A 17,782-nucleotide genomic window follows, 5' to 3' on the forward strand; every position below is an offset into this window, starting at 1 on the left:
CGTGCCGACATATGTATTATTTTTGAACATCAGCATTCAGTTTTACCTTCAGCTTTTTGTTGCCTCTTGTCTGTTTTTGTGCCTGGGAGGGATCTGAAGCCGTCCGATAATTTTGACCTTCCCTGCCTCTGGATAAACAAATGGTTTGTCTCATAAATGCCTGGTTCCTCTTTAAAAGAGGGAAGAGACACCTCTTTAAAAAAGAGGGAAAAGACTGTCTTGCGGGCAGCCCAGGCTGTGAACTTCATGAGAACGGAGCTCAATTCCCCACCGCACTGCAGCTCCTTGCCTGCGCAAGCCCGGGCAAGCCACACCGTCCCTCGGTGCCTCAGTTTCCCCTCTGCGGCAGAGGGGTGCTCAGACTTCTGCCTTCACTCCCTTTGCCTGCCTTGGGGTTCGGGAGATGCTCGGGGCAAACGGGTGGATTTTCCTTTCTCCCTTCACCTTTCCTGCTGCAGCTTCCCGAGCACGCAGCCGCTGGGCAGGAGAAAGGGTTAAACGCTTCCCCTTCCCCTGCCAACCCAGAGGGCTCCTAAAAACAAGGCGAAACTTTAAACAGCAAATGTGGAGTCTGAACTAAGATCTGCTCCTTTCCCTGCCCTCCCCTTCCCTCCTCGCTTTCCTCCCCTTGAATCAGGACTTAAAAGGAGCTCTGGGATGAAGGAGAGGGCTGGGGGTGTTGCAGACTGTGAGCTGCAGCCCAGGCTCCGTATCCAAACCAAGGCACCTGCCTGCTTCGAAACTGGAGCAGCAACTGGAGCAGAAACCTCTGGCTCGGCAGGTCCGAGGTTTGAAAGGATATTGCAGAAAATCCAGCTTTCTGCTCAACCTTGGAGAGTCTCATCCCAGGCTAAATCTCCACGGGGTGAAGCTAGGATGTTACAAACTCCTAGAAAAGCCTGCGGCCGCCCCGCAAATGCCTGCTGGCCCTGTGACTCCACGAAGGGACCGAGCTGCTGCTGTTGTATCTCCTTGCACAGCTACAAAAGCAAATTAAAAATTGGCTTTGGGGGTTATACACTGAGGATGCCCTGAATCTGTTCCCCAAATTTCTCAAAGCACATGGATACGTTCTTCAGCCAATATATATTTTAATTTATATCTTGTAGCAGAGTTTTTTTCCACAGCTGAATTTCCAGGAGGGAGTTTCTTGTCTGGAGCAGGAGCGGGATCACACCACCGCTTGGCTCTTTTTATCGCCAAACATGTGATGCCCTGGTCTAACAGCCTCTGGCGCTGCAGGTTCAAGGCCAATTTTCCCAGGTGTATAAACACAGCCCCGTGCAGTGCCTCTGAACAAGACTCGTGGTTTGAGCCCAGGAACCTGTTCGGCTTCCTGGACACAGCGTTTGCTTTGCTGACTGCAGCCAAAACGTGCCCTCCTTAGCAGGGAAGAGCCGGGCTGGTTTTTGGCACAAGGGTTCCCGGAGATCTCAGGTCCTCGGGTATGAATGGCTTCACAGTTAGAATGCAACATTACTTTGGGGTTAGCACAGAAAGGATTAATATAAAATTTCAGCTTGACGGAAAGATTGGAAGAAGATAAAAATAGGCTCTTGCCTCTGCTGAGTCATCTCCTGATTTAAAACACAGATTGGGGTGTGTTTAAAGGCTGCTCTGAGATCTGCTGCCTTCCCCGCAGCATCTCGGTCTGGCCAGGGGAAGAGAGCCAAGGTGGTGTCACCAAACCCTCTGAATGGACCATGGCTGGCTTTTATTTACCGATGTCAATGCCCTTTGCTCACCAAGACACTGCAAGTCAGAAGGGCTGCGTTAAGGACCAACTCAGATGATGAATGTGAAATAACCTCAACGAAAACGAAACCGGCAGCCACCCGTGGTTGCAAGCAGCCTTGCATGAGTACACCGCAACCCCAACAGGCTCCAGCACAGCTCAGCAGCCTTAAGAAACCCTCGTAATAAAAACACCGAGTAAAACAAGCTCCACATCCTGTGTCTGTGAGGGCTGGCTGACTTCTCCCTGATTTCCAGAGAAATCTCTTGCATCCCAGCAGCCACAGGGTTAAGCTGATGACTGCACGCCACCGGTCTGACTCAGAGGTTGCCAGGGTAAACGTGTAGACCCAAACAGTCCTTCCCTCTGTGCCTCTCTGGGAAACCAAGCACATCTGAGAAACCTGGAAAGTCCAAGCACACGTGTTGGAGGTGTTAATGGTTGTCTCCATCACGCAAGGGCTGATTAACCCCCGAGTGCACCCACGAGGGACAGGGCACCCCAGCACCAAGGTCCCGGACACAGCTTGATTCCCCCCTGCTCTGCAAGAAACAAGAAATATCACGTATGGTGAATGCAGTGATACAGAAATACCCAGAACTTGGCAGCTCTGCTTAAGCGACAGCGTTTGCTTCCCCTTCTCTTAGTAGCATTGAGTTTTGCTCTGAAAACATCAGACTTCGCATGAAGAAACTCCTACCCCTCGCTCCTCTCCTGCATCCTGACATTCATGTGATACAAGGCTGCCCTTGGGGAACCGGGGACAATGGCGATCGTGCTGCCACACGAAGGAAAAAACAAAGAAAAAGAAGCTGCAAAAGGACAGGAAAGCCAACATCTGCGGATCTCAGCCAAGACTCGAGTCCCTGCGAGGCAGCGCGGCTACCGCAGCCTTCAGCCGCCCCCGGCGAGGCCGGGCTTCTGCCGGGGCTGTTCTCAGTGCGCGCTTGTGGGACGGGGACGTCAGGCGGGCGCTTTAGCCACGCCATTTCTGCCTCTTCAGCTCTCCTCCACCGTAACCAGCACCAGCTGCCCGCGGCGGTCGGAGGAGCCGGGCGCTGGGAGGATCCCGCTCCCCACCGCGGTGCCGCTGGCTCGGCCCCACGCCGTCCGCGGGCTCCGTGAGTGCACAGCACGCCGTGCCGTCAAGGATTGCGCAACCCTGCCCGTGCAAACGGTTGTGCGCCGTTATCGGGGTGATTTTCGCCAGGAGGGTGTGGTGCAGGTGCCGCAGGTCCCCGGGAGGATGGGGGGGATCTCCAGTCTTGGATGTCTCACTACGAGAAGGACATCGAGGTGCTGGAGTGTGGCCAGAGGAGGGCAACGAAGTTGGTGAAGGGTCTGGAGCACAAGTTGGGTGAGGAGCGGCTGAGGGAGCTGGGGTTGTTCAGCCTGGAGAAGAGGAGGCTGAGGGGAGACCTTATGGCTCTCTACAGCTGCCTGAAAGGACGCTGTAGCCAGGTGGGGGTCGGTCTCTTCTCCCCAGTAACAAGTGATAGGACGAGAGGGAACGGCCTCAAGCTGCGCCAGGGCAGGTTTAGGTTGGATATTAGGAAAAACTTCTTCACCGAGAGGGTGGTCAGGCATTGGCACAGGCTGCCCAGGGCAGTGGTTGAGTCTCCAACCCTGGAGGTATTTAAAGAACGGATAGATGTGGTGCTTGAGGACATGGTACAGATGGACTTGGCAGTGCTGGGTTAACGGTTGGACTCGATGATCTTGAGGGTCTCTTCCAACCTTGACCATTCTATGATTCTATGTTTGCAGCCACGGCTGACCCGGCTGAACCATCACTTGCTGGGCCGCAGCAGCAGCACAAACAAAGCGAGGAAATGCAAATAAAACGCCGACGGCTTCGTTTTAACTGCGTCCCTCTGCACTGGAAGCACGGGTAAGACGCCGGAGGCGGAGCGGCCCCTCACCGCCTTAACCTTGCGCGGGTCAGAGCGACAAAAAGCCGCTCCCCGGGGCGTTTTCGCCGGGCGCCCGCTGGGGTTCGGGGGAGGCGGGGGGCAAGGCTGGCAACCCCCGGGGCCGGGCCCAAGGTGGAGGCCCCCACGGCAGGCCCTCGGCCTCCGGGCCTGACTCCAGCAAGAGGGAGGGAAACGGTAGACCTCCTTCCACAGAATGACATCACCACCCGCAATGACATCACCACGTGACGTGACGCACGTGGGAGGCCGCGGGGGTGTGTTTCGGGCAGCCGGACGGCGCTGAGGGCGGGGGGGGGCAGAGGGAGGCCTCGCCCAAGCCAAGGCCGGACTCGCCCAGCCCGCACGCTTCGCTATCGCGACGCATGTCGGGAAGCATGTCGGGAAGGGGGCGGCGCGCAGTGCGCAGGCGCAGGGCCGTACCACGGCGGGCGGGGGGGGCCCGGTGCGGGGCGGCCCACACAAAGGCGGCGGGGGGGGGGGGGAGCGGCACGCATGCGCCCTGCGTCTTCCCGGCAGCCAGGCGGGTCCCGGCCGGGCGGAGGCCGCGGCGGAGCCGGGGGCTCGCGTAGATGTGCAGCCCGGAGCGGGCGCCGCCTGGGCCGGCCCCGGAGGGGGACCTGCCGCCCGAGTGGGAGACGGACGACGAGCGCATGGCTTTCCTCTTCTCGGCTTTTAAGCAGAGCCGAGAGGTGAACAGCACCGAGTGGGACAGCAAGATGGCCTTCTGGGTCGGGCTGGTGCTGGCCCGCGGCCGCCGCCGGGGCGCCGTGCGTACCTGCCTGAGGGACCTGCAGCACAGCTTCGAGCGGCGCGGCAGCCTCCCGCTCGGCCTCGGCACCGTCCTCCGGGAGCTCCTCAGGTACCGGCGGGGGGGGGGGGGCCTGGGCCTGGGCCTGGGCCTGGCAGGGCTCCCGCTGCGGGGGCCGGAGGGCAGGGAGGGCCGCAGGGGGGTCTCTGCGAGGGGGGGTGGGCAGCTGGCAGGGAGGGGAGGCCTGAGGAGGGGTGGCTGCAGAAGAGAGCCATGGATGCGAGCTCCACGTCGCGCCAGCCTGGAAGGTGCCCGCTGTGTGCGAGGCGGGGAGAGTGCTGCAGGGTGCTGGGTAACGTGAGGGAAGGCTTGGGTTGGAAGGGACCTTCAAGATCATCTGGTTCCACTCCCCCTGCCGTGGGCAGAGACACCTTTCACTAGATGGGGTTGCTCAAAGCCCTGTCCAGCCTGGCCTTGAACGCTTCCAGGGCTTGGTGCTGCTCTTGGAGGGGTGGTTGTGCCTGCCTGCGCTCAGCGCTGGGAGTGTGGGAGGGCAGGAGGGGGTTTTGTTGCTGTGCCAGTGCTTGCAGAGGAGAGGAGAGCACAGAGAGGCCTGAGTGAGTACAGGGTTGTGTTGTGCAGGGGGAATTTGGGAGCCCTGTGCAAGGTAAAGGATGGGCAGGGAGTCAGAGGAGCTCACCCTGGGGCCCACAGGAGGTGTGGGAGGGCAGCGTGCCATGGGGAGTGCAGGGGATCCCAAGGGAATACTGTGCTGGGAGAGCTGGTAGGTGCAGGGGGAGCTTTGTGTTAAATTGGGTTACGTTTCCCTGAAACGGTTGTTGTGATGACCTAGCTGTGAATGGTATGTGGTGGTGTACGGGCACGTGGGGATGTGGTGCACTGGTATTTGCAACCGGGTGTTTTGTGTTGTGAAATTAGAGCCTGGGACCAAAGCCCTGAAAAGACTCAAGAACAGCAGGAGCTAGCTGAGCCTGTGTCTGTAACATAAAAGATAAAAATCTCTAGATCTGAGAAGAGATATGTTTGCATGCAAATGAAGCATACCGAAATGTGCAATTGCCTCCTCTAAAAACTGACTCTCCCCATCGATTTCCTTGTTGGATGGATCATCTGTTTCAAGTCAGAAAACTGGGAGAAGCTTGTGAAACTGGAAAAATAGTAAACAAAAGACCCTTGTGTCCAGAGGAAGCTGGAGAGGAGTGGAGACCTCTGTGCACTTTCCTAGGCAGTGGTAACATGTCAAACTCGAGCTAGAAACTGGTGTTAGAAAACACCACTAGGACTGTGGATGTACAAAGTGTAGAGCAATGCTTCAGTTAATAATTCTCCATGCTGGCACTCTTGCTCGCTGCCAGTGGAAGGGCTTAGGACTGACCATATTCAGTTCTGCATGCGTGTCTCTTCTCTAGACGCGGCAAGCTGCAGAGGGAGTCAGACTTCATGGCCAGCGTAGACAGCAGCTGGATCTCCTGGGGTGTGGGAGTCTTCATTCTGAAGCCCCTGAAGTGGACTCTCTCCAGTGTGCTGGGTGACAGTAAAATACCTGAGGAAGAGGAAGTTCTGATTTATGTGGAGCTGCTTCAGGTGAGTGTTGTTGAGAGCTTTCTCAAGATTATGCATCTCCAGAAAAATTACGAGTCATTTTATGTGCTAGCAAGGAAGGATTAGGGTTGAATAGACCGTCATTTGTACTCCTTAGGTGTTTAAAAGCCTGTAGAGAGATGGATGGAATAACTGAGAAGTAAAAAATAGTTTATACCTACAGATGTTCCTTGAAATGAACATAATGACTTTTCACTGACATCCAAGAAATGGGAGGGGCAGGCTTGCTGGCTTGTCTAGGAAGGCAAGTAGTGTGCTGTGAGACCGCTGCAAATCTCGGGTTTGAGTTTGTGCGAGTGTAGTATCCGAGAGAAACTTGCAGGCTGAGTGCTGTCCGTTGTAGGGAGAAACGGGTGACGTAGAAGTCGCTGGCTGTCGGGCCGGTGTATCATCGAGCTGAACTCGCGTGTGCGTTATTAAAGGCTGCTTTCATTTCAGAGCACGTGCTTTCAGCTTGCCTTTTCAGACGTGATTAGAACTGCCCTTGGATCCTGTCAAAGACCCTTTTCTTTGGCCCGTTGTTAGCGGTAGACCTGTGGGTTGTGTTGTGAATTCACGTAACTTGTTGTTGCTCAGTCTGACTCGGATGGTGCAGTGCTGACAGTCGAGACCTTGGGTTCCTCTCTGTGTTACTCAGGGACTGTTAAAATTAGCACCAAGACTTGCTGCTGCTGCATGCAAGTGCTGTCTAAATGACTGGGACTAGCAGAAACGCAAGAGCCCTTTAGAGGTGTTCTTTTGTTTGTAGTTACTCTGATAGCAGGCGGTGTCTTCCCTCTGCGGTGGGTGTTTCACAGCCCTTTCAGAGGGTGTGTGCACGGGAGAGGAGTGAAACCTTTTAAAAAGGTGTCTGGAAAACCACAAGCCTTGATGTGGAATCTGGGGGTGGATGTAAAGAGCTGTTTCTATGCTCTTCAGTGGACCGTAACTCTCACTTGAAATGGGGAAAACTTTTCTTTTCCCTCTGCCCATGTACAAATGATGCGAGATGTCTCGGTGAGTAGAATTACAGTGTGGATTAAAGAAAAGCTTTTGTTCGGTTTAAGCTTGGTGAAGGGGAAGAACTTTAGGAAATGCAGAGGAGGCTCACTTGCTGCCTGTGTGGTTCTTATGTTGTTCCGTAGCATTTGCACAGGGAATGTGAATAGTGTAGTTCTGGTTCTCGTGAAAAACTGTGCTATTTTTCATTCCATTAATGATGATATTTTTAAAGCGTTGTCATTGCTTTTGAATGTTACGTACAACTCATTCTGAAAGTCTGTCTCACCCAAAACATGATGCGTCTAACTTTTTACCCTCTGTGTGTGGGAGGAAGCAGGTGTGGGCTTGGCAGTTGTTGTGAGAGAAGTAAGAGTCTTGTGTAAACTAATAGCTCTGTTGCTTCCTTTCAGGAGAAGGCAGAGGAAGTTTATCGCCTATATCAGAACTCTGCACTTTCTTCTCACCCTGTTGTTGCCCTCTCAGAGCTGCGTTCCCTCTGTGCTAGTGTTTGTCCAGATGAAAGGACGTTCTACTTGTTGCTGCTCCAGCTGCAGAAGGAAAAGAGGGTCACGATCCTGGAACAGAACGGAGAGAAGGTACAGGGTAAAGGTGACTGCTTTTGGGTGGTATAATCCCTGTCTTGCATTTCATCTGGCTGGAAAGAAGACTTTATTGGCTGAATATGGGCGTTCTTTGATTGGAAAAGTCAATTCTGTGTACTCCAACATCGTAACCTGGTTATAGATGAGATTAAATCCTCGTTCTTGCATGACAGGTTCTTATTTTCCTCTGTCAAACATTTGTAATATTACCTATGTAACTTAACAGCTAGAAAATTGGCAGATACTGTAGCTGTCCACTCGCAGGCTGACTGTTCCCAGCTACCCGAACTGAAATCGTTTGGTGCCACTAGAATCAGTGGTCCACGTTCTGTGAAAAGGTTTTCCTGCCTGTCTGTAACTACAGAGGGGCAGGCGCTCTCGTCTCTAAGATGGCACGTTTGCCTCTAGCGTTCTGCACTGTACAGTTCAGTACTGAAGTACTTAGAAGTGTGACGTTGCCGTGCACTGTTCAGAGCACCAGGACAGCTTTAAATCTTCAGGGTGTTCTGTTAAGGCCTCTGTTTTCATGCTGGTGTCACTTGATCCCATCTAGTTTAATATTAGATTATATGGTGACCGGTATGTCCTCATCGCTCTCTTACAAGGCTTAAACTGGGGATGTAAAAGCATCTTTTCCTTCTATCAGAGTGAAAGTATTTTGAGTGCAGGCACAGATTGTGGAGACAAGTGACTCGAGCACGTGGTTCTCTTTCTTTAGATAGTGAAGTTTGCCCGAGGTCTTCACGCCAAAGTCTCCCCAATGAATGATGTGGACATTGGAGTATATCAGTTGATGCAAAGCGAACAGCTGCTGTCACAGAAGGTGGAGTCCCTTTCCCAGGAAGCAGAGAAGTAATTTGGGGAAGGGTGGTGGGAAGAACATCCGTGTGGCGTAGAATTTTGTGTTCCTGTGACATAGTTAGAACAAAGCTGCTTTCTGAAAGTGCAAGTCATTCTTTCCTGTTCAGTAAACATGGTAGCCACAGTCGGGCAGGTTTTCCAGTCTTTGTTCCTTTATCCCCATGAAAACAACATGCAGTGAGTGGATGTCAAAAGTTTTTGCAAAGATTGGGAAAGCGTTCAAGGGCTACTTCTGAGAAGCAACAACGGCTTAAGGGTGGTTGTATCTGAAATGTGTCGTTACTCGGTCACCTCTGGATTAGAGCAAGGTAGTGAGGATGGTTGCTGATTTGTAAAAATAACTACTGCTTGCAAAGGAATAAGCTGCTTTTTCCTTGTTGCATCTGTACAGGTGTAAAGAGGATGCCCGGAGTGCTTGTAGAGCTGGGAAAAAGCAACTGGTAAGTACCGTTCTACTTGGGAGGCACTACAAGTCAAGTGTCTTGGAGCTGGTCCATAACTGCAGATAATGACGAGGGTTGGGCATTGTATACTTGAACTTAGATGGGTTGAAGTGGTGCTTCTGAGGCCAAAGATCTCCTTAAGGTGAAGGTAAGAATGTATTTGTCCAGAGTGATGTGGCGAAGAGAAATGGAAATATCTAGCTCTTAAAACCAGCTGTTGCGTGTGCGCCTTGCTGCACGGGGATTGCTTATTTCTTTTTTTTACACCTCCTTTGGCTGCTGCCTGGTTTGTGATCCCAGTCTGTGTATCTAACGTCTCCAGGCGCTGAGATGTTTGAAGTCCAAACGAAGGACAGAAAGGCGCATTGAAGAGCTTCATTCCAAGCTGGATGCAGTGCAGGGGATCTTGGATCGTATATACGCCTCCCAGACTGACCAGATGGTAGCGTGTTAATTTTGTCTTGTGCTTCTCACTTTAGCCCCGCTCTTCTCATTTGTGCTGCTTTACCTGCCTGTCAGAGCTCATGTCTGAGGGCTGTAAGCTGACTGGTGAGACTTTCTTCTCTGCTCTAGGAAACAGCAAATCTGCTGTTGGGGTATCACACTGAATAAACCTGCTTGTGGCTCCATTTTCTGCTTGTCTGCTCATGTTTCTCTGAGGGTCCTGCTTGGATAACGGGTCTTGAGAGAAGCTTACACTGCCTGTTGTTTGTTCTTAGCATTGTGCATCTTTCTCACTCTCTCTCTATTTTTTAAAGGTATTTAATGCCTATCAGGCTGGTGTGGGAGCTCTGAAACTGTCTATGAAGGATGTTACTGTGGAGAAGGCAGAGAACCTGGTGGATCAGATACAAGAGGTACTGAAATAAGAGCACATCTAAATAAACAAGCAAGTGGTGTGTAGATGTACACAGCAAGATTGCCCAGATATTAATGCTGAGGCTTCTGGTGCTGTTTGGTTTCTATTCCGTATGTCACCAGACCAAATGGACTTAATCCTGATTTTTTTTTAGATCAGCCAGGAAAGGTCTTCAAATAACTGGCTGTGTTTGGGGTTACGTATTTGCATTTATTGCTGGCTAGTAACCACAATGTACATTAAATTTGTGTATTTCATGTGTTCTTTTGGTTAGCAATATTGTGCAAGCAGACAACTTTCCTAGAAAACTTTTAGCGAGATGTATTAAAAAGATCTACAAGTCGTACCTTTGGAAGCTGGAGTGCAACTACGTGCATAAAAAGAGGGTCTGAAAACTGCCTAACCCATAATCTTCTGCAATGCAGTAAGGGAAAGGAGACGAGTTTATTCTGAATGAATTGAAATGAAGAGAGCAATCTGTCTGCATAAGCTGGTGTAAAAAAACAGAAAAGGATTACTTTTTTAGCTACTTCAGCTCCATGTACTTAAATAGTGACTTCAGCTAGTCACAAAATTTCATAGCTGAGATGTATTGGTCTTTAGCTTCCTTATTTTGTTAGCCTAAGCTGCAGTGTAAGCTCATTACTTATGTGAAAAAGCTAAAATGAAGGGGTTTTTTTTTTTTTTTAAACTATGAAATCCTGTTTCAGGTTTGATCCTCCAACACGCTCCTTGGTCTTGTAGCTCTTTATTTAATAATCTTCCATGTTACTTCTTTCACTAGTGAAAAAACAGTCATGTTGGAAGTCTCTTTTGCACTAGTACTTGCTGCCTTTAAGTCAACTTTTGAATTTTTGTTTGTTTTTTTTTTTTGTTATTTCTACTTTTGACGTAAGTGGCTACAATAAGACATAAGGTTAGTTTATATTCTATATCAAACACTGTGTGTTTTTCCTCAGCTTTGTGATACTCAAGATGAAGTAGCCCAGACTCTGGCTGGAGTGGGGATCAATGGTCTAGGTAGGTTTTGGGGTTTCCATCCTTTGCTCATCTTTTCTTGCCACTGCTGGCCCTTTGTGCTGTCGTCCCTTCCCTGCTCCCTCCCCACGTGTGCCCAGTCCTCCTTCCTGGGAGGAAAAGCACTCACCCAAATACCAAGGCTGTTGCTACTGGTGGCTTGAGAGGGAATGAGGACTGACAAGGAGTTTTTGTCTCTGACAGTGGGTTGCAGGGGAATTGGCATTTGTGCGTTTCCAAATCCTTGCAGTCTCTAAGTGCTGGTGGATTTCAGTTCAGAGTTGTGTAATGTTGATTGAAATCTATTTTTAGAGTGGCTGCCGCTTTGTTTTTTGAGTGATGATCTTTTTCCTGTGGCCGGTGTGTTGCTGCAGCTTGTTTGTCTCGGCTGAAATGTTTTCTTGCCCTTAAATGCCTCAGCACAAAGGCTTCTAAAGGAATAGCTTCTCCCTGAGATCAGGACTGAATTTTCACCTTTAGAAGCAGTGCAGGGGGTTCCTTATTATTATGAGTAATGATGGACGGGAGTAATAATACCTCTGTTAAACTTGGACTTCAGTCTGTGCTGTGAAGATGCTACTTAATTCTGCTTGGAGCTGAATGTTTTCTTTCATTGGCAGAGATGGACACTGAGGAACTTGAGAAGGAGCTGGACAGCCTCCTCCAGGACTCGACTAAGGAGCCTGTAGATCTGCCTCCCGTTCCCCAGAAGGTGCTGAATCCACCCATTTCTGATGCTGAGCTTGAAGCCGAATTGGAAAAGCTCTCCGTTTCTGATGGAGGTACGGATGTCAGCAAGTCGTGTTAGCTAGCTGCTCTTAGAATCTATGACAGTCTAGCAGAACTAAAGTCTGAGCCGAAATCTTGCCCGCTTCCAGTCACACGGTTGAAAGCGAGCTCTCCCGGTAGCCCTGCCAGGTGCTCAGTGGCGTTGTCTTTCACTACCAGACTCAGTCTTGAGAGAACTGCCCTCTTGGCTAGAAATTCTGCCTGGACTTTTTGCCATGGGGTGTAGGGGAAGTTGAAGGCCCTGTGAGGGAGCTAGTGCTCGGACTAACTATTTTTTGTCGTCGCTTAACAAAGCCCGTACAAAGCCAGGTAGTGTTTTTTGTATGTTCTGTTAACAGTGATAAAGTAGACCAGCATTTTCATGCCTGTTGCTGCCAAGCACGCAGCATCTTCTCTGTCCTAGAATGCTTGCTATGTCTTATGCGTTACAGGTATGATGTCTGCTTAAGCTAGACGTAAACTAGTCTTTATTTAGTAACAGTGAGTGACCAGAGCTTATGGGCCTGAACTGCAGGCTGAGTTTTCACTAGACCTGTCTTGGGCAGGGGTAAATAGACTGTAATTTTCCTTTCGGGAATCTGTTAATGAACAATTACACAGGACTGCCCATATAGTTTTCTTCCTATTTAGGCAGCTGATATTCTGAAGTTTCAGAGCAGAAGAGTGCTCAGCATCCCATATCAGACATGAAGCATGGGTTTCCAAGAGAATGCAATTGAATATTGAAGCGCCGAGGCAAATTGTATTTGTTAGTTAGGGGCGTGGTTGATCTAGTCCCTCTTACTGATGAAAACTGATGTCTTTCTGTTGCAATTTTCTTTATAGATTTGGCACAAAAGACTCCCTCTACTTCCTCTGAACCCAAAACAGCTCTGGGACTGAATCTCTAAAGACCCAACAGTATCCTGTTGCTGCAGTTTGAGAAGTTGTCTTAAGGTTCCTTAACTAATGACTAGAACTTCTGAGGAGAGGGGTAACGCTCCCCTGTTCTTCATGGATACCACTTTGCTCAGCAACAGGATCTCCTGCCATGACAATCCACTCTGGAACTGGCCCCAGCTGGTGTTTGTCATCTCTGTGCCAACATCTGCACTGGTCTCAATTTGACTTGCTATCCCAAGTCACTCCGCGACATCCAGTCTTCCCTTCTGGGAATGCAATTCACTCTTCTGCCCAGTGAATATAAACTCTTCTATGTCCATAACAGTGCTCACTTTTTTTTTTTTGTTTGCTGTGGCTGATGTTGAGAATCTGAGTTGCAGCGGTATTGCAGTTGCTCAACATTTAGCTGTTTGTGTGGTTGTTTAAAACACTTGGCACATAAATACTGCCCTTGACATAAGTTACCTGCAACAAGCTTAAACACCCGTTGGTAGTTCTATCCCTTCCTGTCTGTATTTTGCACGGTCGTGGACAACTAGACGCTGTAACTGTTAAATTGTAGGAGATTTTGTTGCTGCTCTAGGGGGCAGCAATTGCAAGCACAAGACAAAAAATAATTCCTCTTTCTGTAATGACACTAAGGCCTTAAAAGGGAGACCTGCAAAAGATTTTAAATGAAGGAGTTTCTTACGCTGCCTGTTGCGATGAAGGCTTGCAGTCACTAGAATACAATTTTCTGCTTGTTCTTACTTGAAATTTGAGCTGTTTGCTATTTTTGTATCTTCCCTCTTTGCAAAACTTCTTGGGAGCTACAGGGTGAGTTGCTTTGAGCTCTCGTATTGAGTGATTTGGGGTGTGAGGGGAACCGATACATCGTTTTCCCTTTCTGAGAGGACCGTTTCATATAACAGCCTTGACTTTGCCTTCAGTCTTGATGTTGCAATTCAACGAGATTATGGGTTACCAGAAAGCCCCAAAACAAAACCCTGGGTGTGTTTCTAATGAAACAAAACAAAGCAAAACAAAAAACCAAACACAAAAAACCCCCGAAGCCCAAGCACAGCAACTGGAGATGTTTTTTAGGGGCTGTCTTTGCCTACCAGAAGTGAAATCGTCATCTTTTGCAGGTCACTTTTTTATTATGCGTATGCACATGGAAGAGCAGAAAGCCTGATACCTAACATGAATAAATGCATTCTTTCAGGAGGGGAATGTGCTATTGACTGGGCTTTCTGCACACAGAGCCTGTGCGTGGCAGGGGAGTGACTCGCTACCTGTCGATGTATAACCAGTCCTCCTCTCTCTGCACCCCTCCCTGGCTCAGAATGTATTCCCGTCACCGTTTCTACGCTGCCTCCGGTACCAAGCTCCCTCGCTCGAGCCGTGTAGATGGCAGCTTGGGTGAGCGGTAAACTAGAGCTGGCGTTCCCACGTCCTGTTAATTATTGGCAACCCAGCTTTAGCCCCAGAGGACTGGGGAAGAAATTACAGGTGTCAGTATGGTGCTGTGTTGGCTCTGGCTTCTCTAGCACTTCGTCCAAGAGTGCAGACTCCTGCCGGAGCATGTGTGCTGTAGCCAGCTCGCAGTTTACCTGGGCTGCACATGGAATTATGTGAAATGACTTGAAGCTCTGTATTCCTTTCCTTTGTAAGTAAACGGGAGAAAAACCACTGTGTTTTCTGCCTACGTGTAATAAAGGGGAGGGGAGGAACCAGAGTCCCTTGTGGTGCCTCCTTTTCTTGCCCTGTGCCACGGATCACTGCTATATTAGTGCTGTTCCAGCTGTGCTTCTGCATCTATAAAACTCATCTGCTGAAAGTAAATGGGCAGATTCCTGGGCTTCTTTGTCAGAAAACAAACAATAACTGCTGTACCAGACTTTGATTTCCCTCAGCCTTCTCGCTGTGTTTTAAAAAGCCCAACAGTTACCATGTTTAACTTTTTAAAGTTGTCTGGTTTTACCAAGTAGCCCGTGCTGGCTTTTGGGTTGTACGGCCTTAATTTTATGAGTATCATTTTGGAGAGGCTTGCTTCTTTTTCTTTGCTTCAGCTTATATTTCCACTTCTTTTTCATCGTTGTGCGTCTCGCGGACAAACCAGTGCGATTTCAGGGCTCGCACATAACACTCCTTTGCCTAAGCCGCCTTGCTGTGGCCGTGGTGGAAACTGCTCTGCCAGGAAGTCTGTTTTCCTACTTCACCCCCTGGTTTTGTGCTAAACAATATGCAAGCCTTATTCCGCGACGGTTTTTGTCCAGCTTTTTGTTCTGGTTGTAATTAAGCAGCGCAGCCGAGAAGACATACTCTTTCCTCTGTCTAAAGACAATCTCAATGGAGTAACCTGGTGTATAAACGACTCAAACCAAATGACTCCTACTTCCCTCTGATACTAAGATGCCTGAAGTAAGCTTTGAATTTGCAGGCAGTCAAGCCTGTGCCCTCTGGCAAGAGGTTTGATCTGAGCTGGCATGCTGATCCCTGGAGAGCTACCGTGGTTTTTTTGCAGGGGCAGGCAGGGAGGAGGAAGTTTTTTGTTCCTGTGCTTATCTTACACTGTCTACAGTGCAACCCTGGGAAGGCTCAGGTCTTGCCTACAGCCAGTATCGCCGGATCTTTTTTTAAAGGATCCGATTACCCCTCGTTTCCCCCCTGCTATCAGAACTTGTATCTTCTCTGGAAGTAAAGTGCAAAGCGATTCCTGTAGGAATAAACACTCTCCTGTAATTCTGTAATGCATCTGATGGAGACAGCCATGCTGGAAGAGGCATTTAAGAGTTAAACCCAAGCAGCTGCTCCTTTATTTGAAGTGGCTTGTAATTTTCTTCCTTTGATGCAAAGTGGGGAATGTAATCAAGATGGCTGAATAGAGAATTTTAAGTATATTTTGGTGAGACAGCAGGGAAGGGAAATAGAAGGCAGCTTCTTGCTGGGTGAGGAAATTAAATATAAAAACCTAGAGCTGAATTGCCACCTAACTGGAATCTTATCATATTTGAGTGCTGTTTAAAATAGTACTTAACTTGATTCTCAGAAAAAATAGCAGCTGCTTATGTGAGGAAATGTAGCAACTGTTTAGTAATATAATGCAGCAGAACAGTTTTCTCAGTAGAGAAGATTACATCTAGCAGGCAGGAGGAGTTAATCTGTGAACAGGAGTTCAACTGCTTGCATTTTGTTTGAGTAACTGTATTTTGTTTGCCTATATCGGCAGAGGTAACGGCCTGTTCTTCATTACGTGTATTCTGAGATGCACAGAAATTGGGTAACGTATTGGATCCCTTTCCATCCCGTTTTCCCCTGGCTAGCCCAGCTTTGAACGTCTGCTTCAGTATAAGCAGTGTGTAAGGGTGAGATCCTTTCTTAGACGTTTTTAAGCTCCTAAGGAGGAGGAAGGCTTCCTTGTATCCCAAGGAATGATTTCCTGGAATGCCTTCCGGCTTAGCATGTGCGACCTAAGCGTAGCGTGAGCCTCTGCCGTGATTTACTGCTGTATGACAGATCACCTGCCATCGCTGCTCTCTTGAAGAGCAGCGAAAAGCATCCTGTTGTTTGCGTCTTGTGACTTCAATCTGGAAAATCCTTGTGCCCAGTAGAGGGAATATGAGAAAAATGGCTGTATCAGGAATAGTGTGGCCAGCAGGACCAGGGAGGTGACAGTGCCCCTGTACTGGGCACTGGTGATGCCGCACCTCGAGTGCTGCGTTCAGTGTTGGGCCCCTCACTACAAGAAGGACATGGAGGTGCTGGAGCGTGGCCAGAGGAGGGCAACGAAGCTGGTGAAGGGTCTGGAGCACAAGGCTGGTGAGGAGCGGCTGAGGGAGCTGGGGTTGTTTAGCCTGGAGAAGAGGAGGCTGAGGGGAGACCTTATTGCTCTCTACAACTGCCTGAAAGGAGGCTGTAGCGAGGTGGGGGTCGGTCTCTTCTCCCCAGTAACAAGTGATAGGATGAGAGGAAAGGGCCTCAAGCTGCGCCAGGGGAGGTTTAGGTTGGATATTGGGAAAAACTTCTTCACCGAGAGGGTGGTCAGGCATTGGAACGGGCTGCCCAGGGCAGTGGTTGAGTCTCCATCCCTGGAGGTATTTAAAGAACGGATAGATACGGTGCTCGAGGACATGGTACAGATGGACTTGGCAGTGATAGGTTAACGGTTGGACTCGATGACCTTAAGGGTCTTTTCCAACCTTGACGATTCTATGATTCTATGAAAATGCTCTTTGGGGCACAGAGGGCAGCGCACCTGCGTGCATCCTTGCACTGCCAGGGTCCTGTGGTGTCTGGGCAATTAGATGGCCCTCCTTTGATGAAATCCCGGTAAGGGGGAAGGTTGCTGGCCTGCCAGAAGACCCAAGTGGAAGTGCTGAGGCATGAGCCGGCTGTTGGTGCCATCTAGCTGCTCTCCCTGGCGTAGGCACTTGGCAGGAGCAGGCTGCAGACGGTGGAACTAATGAGGCTTAATTAAACAAAGCCTTCAGAAGTAAATGCTGTGACATGCTGGCAACGAGTTTCTTTAACCCGTCACAAAGCAAGCGTGCTGTTTACTTTAGGAGTAAGCTTCTTGGTGCTGTATCTTCAAGAGAATAATTGCGCTCTTGTTTGGAAGTTGTTCTTGGGCAGTTCCTGCTCTATCTGGGCTTATGCAAAGCCTGGGCTGCAGGGTCAAGTTAATTAAATCTCAGTGCAGCTGAGCTGACTCTGTATAGATTGGCTGCTGCTTTCTTCAGAAGTGGTGTATGTGCCAGGCAAAGGCAGAGGTCATCACGATACATTACAGCAACTATCAATGTCATGCGTGAATTAATGCTGAACTGCCTGGTTGGTTTTTTTCAGTTTGATTTGGAAAGCTTTTGCTGCTCTTTCCCACCTTGGCCAGCTTACCAGCAAGGCTTTTCTCAAAAACAGGTCCCCATTTAAGCAGCCGTTACAGAGCTGGCTCTCGAGGAAACTTGCCTCCAGAAGGATTTTTCTGACGTTTCTTTGATCAGAGGAGCCCTTTTGCTTACCGAGCGGCTTTAGTTACAAAACGATGGATGGGATCTTCTTGCTTCCAAGGCTAAACTGTGCCTTAGTAGGTCAGACTCGGTTCCTAATACCACGGTGTTCCTCCCCTTAACGCAATAGGGGAGAGTCTTACAGAGCCGTTTGCTTGTCAGCGTGGAGGGAGAGCTTTATGGGGTCGGAAGAGGAGTAATTTTAGGAGGGGATATCCCTGCTCATTCCTCCAGAGCTGCCTCCAGTTCTGCAGTACGAGGATGCTTGTGATTGCTGCCTTTCGGCCCCAGCAGACTCCCAGGCTGTGCTCCCCACCTTT

General features: G+C 49.6%; 1 protein-coding gene across 3 annotated transcripts; it reads left to right on the forward strand.

Annotated features, from left to right (window-relative positions):
* The first annotated feature begins 1,633 nt into the window (after window positions 1–1,633).
* LOC309602031 (charged multivesicular body protein 7) lies at window positions 1,634–16,340 on the forward strand. Of its 3 annotated transcripts, XM_082335316.1 has the most exons (12): window positions 1,634–3,092; window positions 3,503–3,626; window positions 4,350–4,528; window positions 5,848–6,022; window positions 7,432–7,617; window positions 8,342–8,475; window positions 8,876–8,924; window positions 9,250–9,369; window positions 9,686–9,784; window positions 10,746–10,806; window positions 11,424–11,585; window positions 12,418–16,340. In XM_082335316.1, exons 3-12 carry the CDS (start codon window positions 4,386–4,388, stop codon window positions 12,480–12,482), a joined length of 1,194 nt encoding a protein of 397 aa, XP_082191442.1. In that variant the 5' UTR covers window positions 1,634–3,092; window positions 3,503–3,626; window positions 4,350–4,385; the 3' UTR covers window positions 12,483–16,340. The 3 variants fall into 3 exon arrangements, with proteins under 3 accessions (XP_082191442.1, XP_082191443.1, XP_082191441.1); XM_082335317.1 differs by lacking the exon at window positions 1,634–3,092 and having other exon boundaries at window positions 3,486–3,626; XM_082335315.1 differs by lacking the exons at window positions 1,634–3,092; window positions 3,503–3,626 and having other exon boundaries at window positions 4,160–4,528; window positions 12,418–16,339.
* The last annotated feature ends 1,442 nt before the right edge of the window (window positions 16,341–17,782 follow it).

The sequence above is a fragment of the Platalea leucorodia genome (genome assembly GCF_965183815.1).
Source record: "Platalea leucorodia genome assembly, chromosome: W".
Classification (NCBI taxonomy): domain Eukaryota; kingdom Metazoa; phylum Chordata; class Aves; order Pelecaniformes; family Threskiornithidae; genus Platalea; species Platalea leucorodia.

What these genes read in the sequence shown, in the direction of transcription:
- LOC309602031 (XM_082335315.1), top strand. Translation starts at nt 4,239, where the DNA reads ATGTGCAGCCCGGAGCGGGCGCCGCCTGGGCCGGCCCCGGAGGGGGAC. An exon ending in GTCCTCCGGGAGCTCCTCAG is followed by an intron (nt 4,529 to 5,847) that starts GTACCGGCGGGG and finishes TCTCTTCTCTAG; the next exon opens with ACGCGGCAAGCTGCAGAGGG. An exon ending in CTTTCCCAGGAAGCAGAGAA is followed by an intron (nt 8,476 to 8,875) that starts GTAATTTGGGGA and finishes GCATCTGTACAG; the next exon opens with GTGTAAAGAGGATGCCCGGA.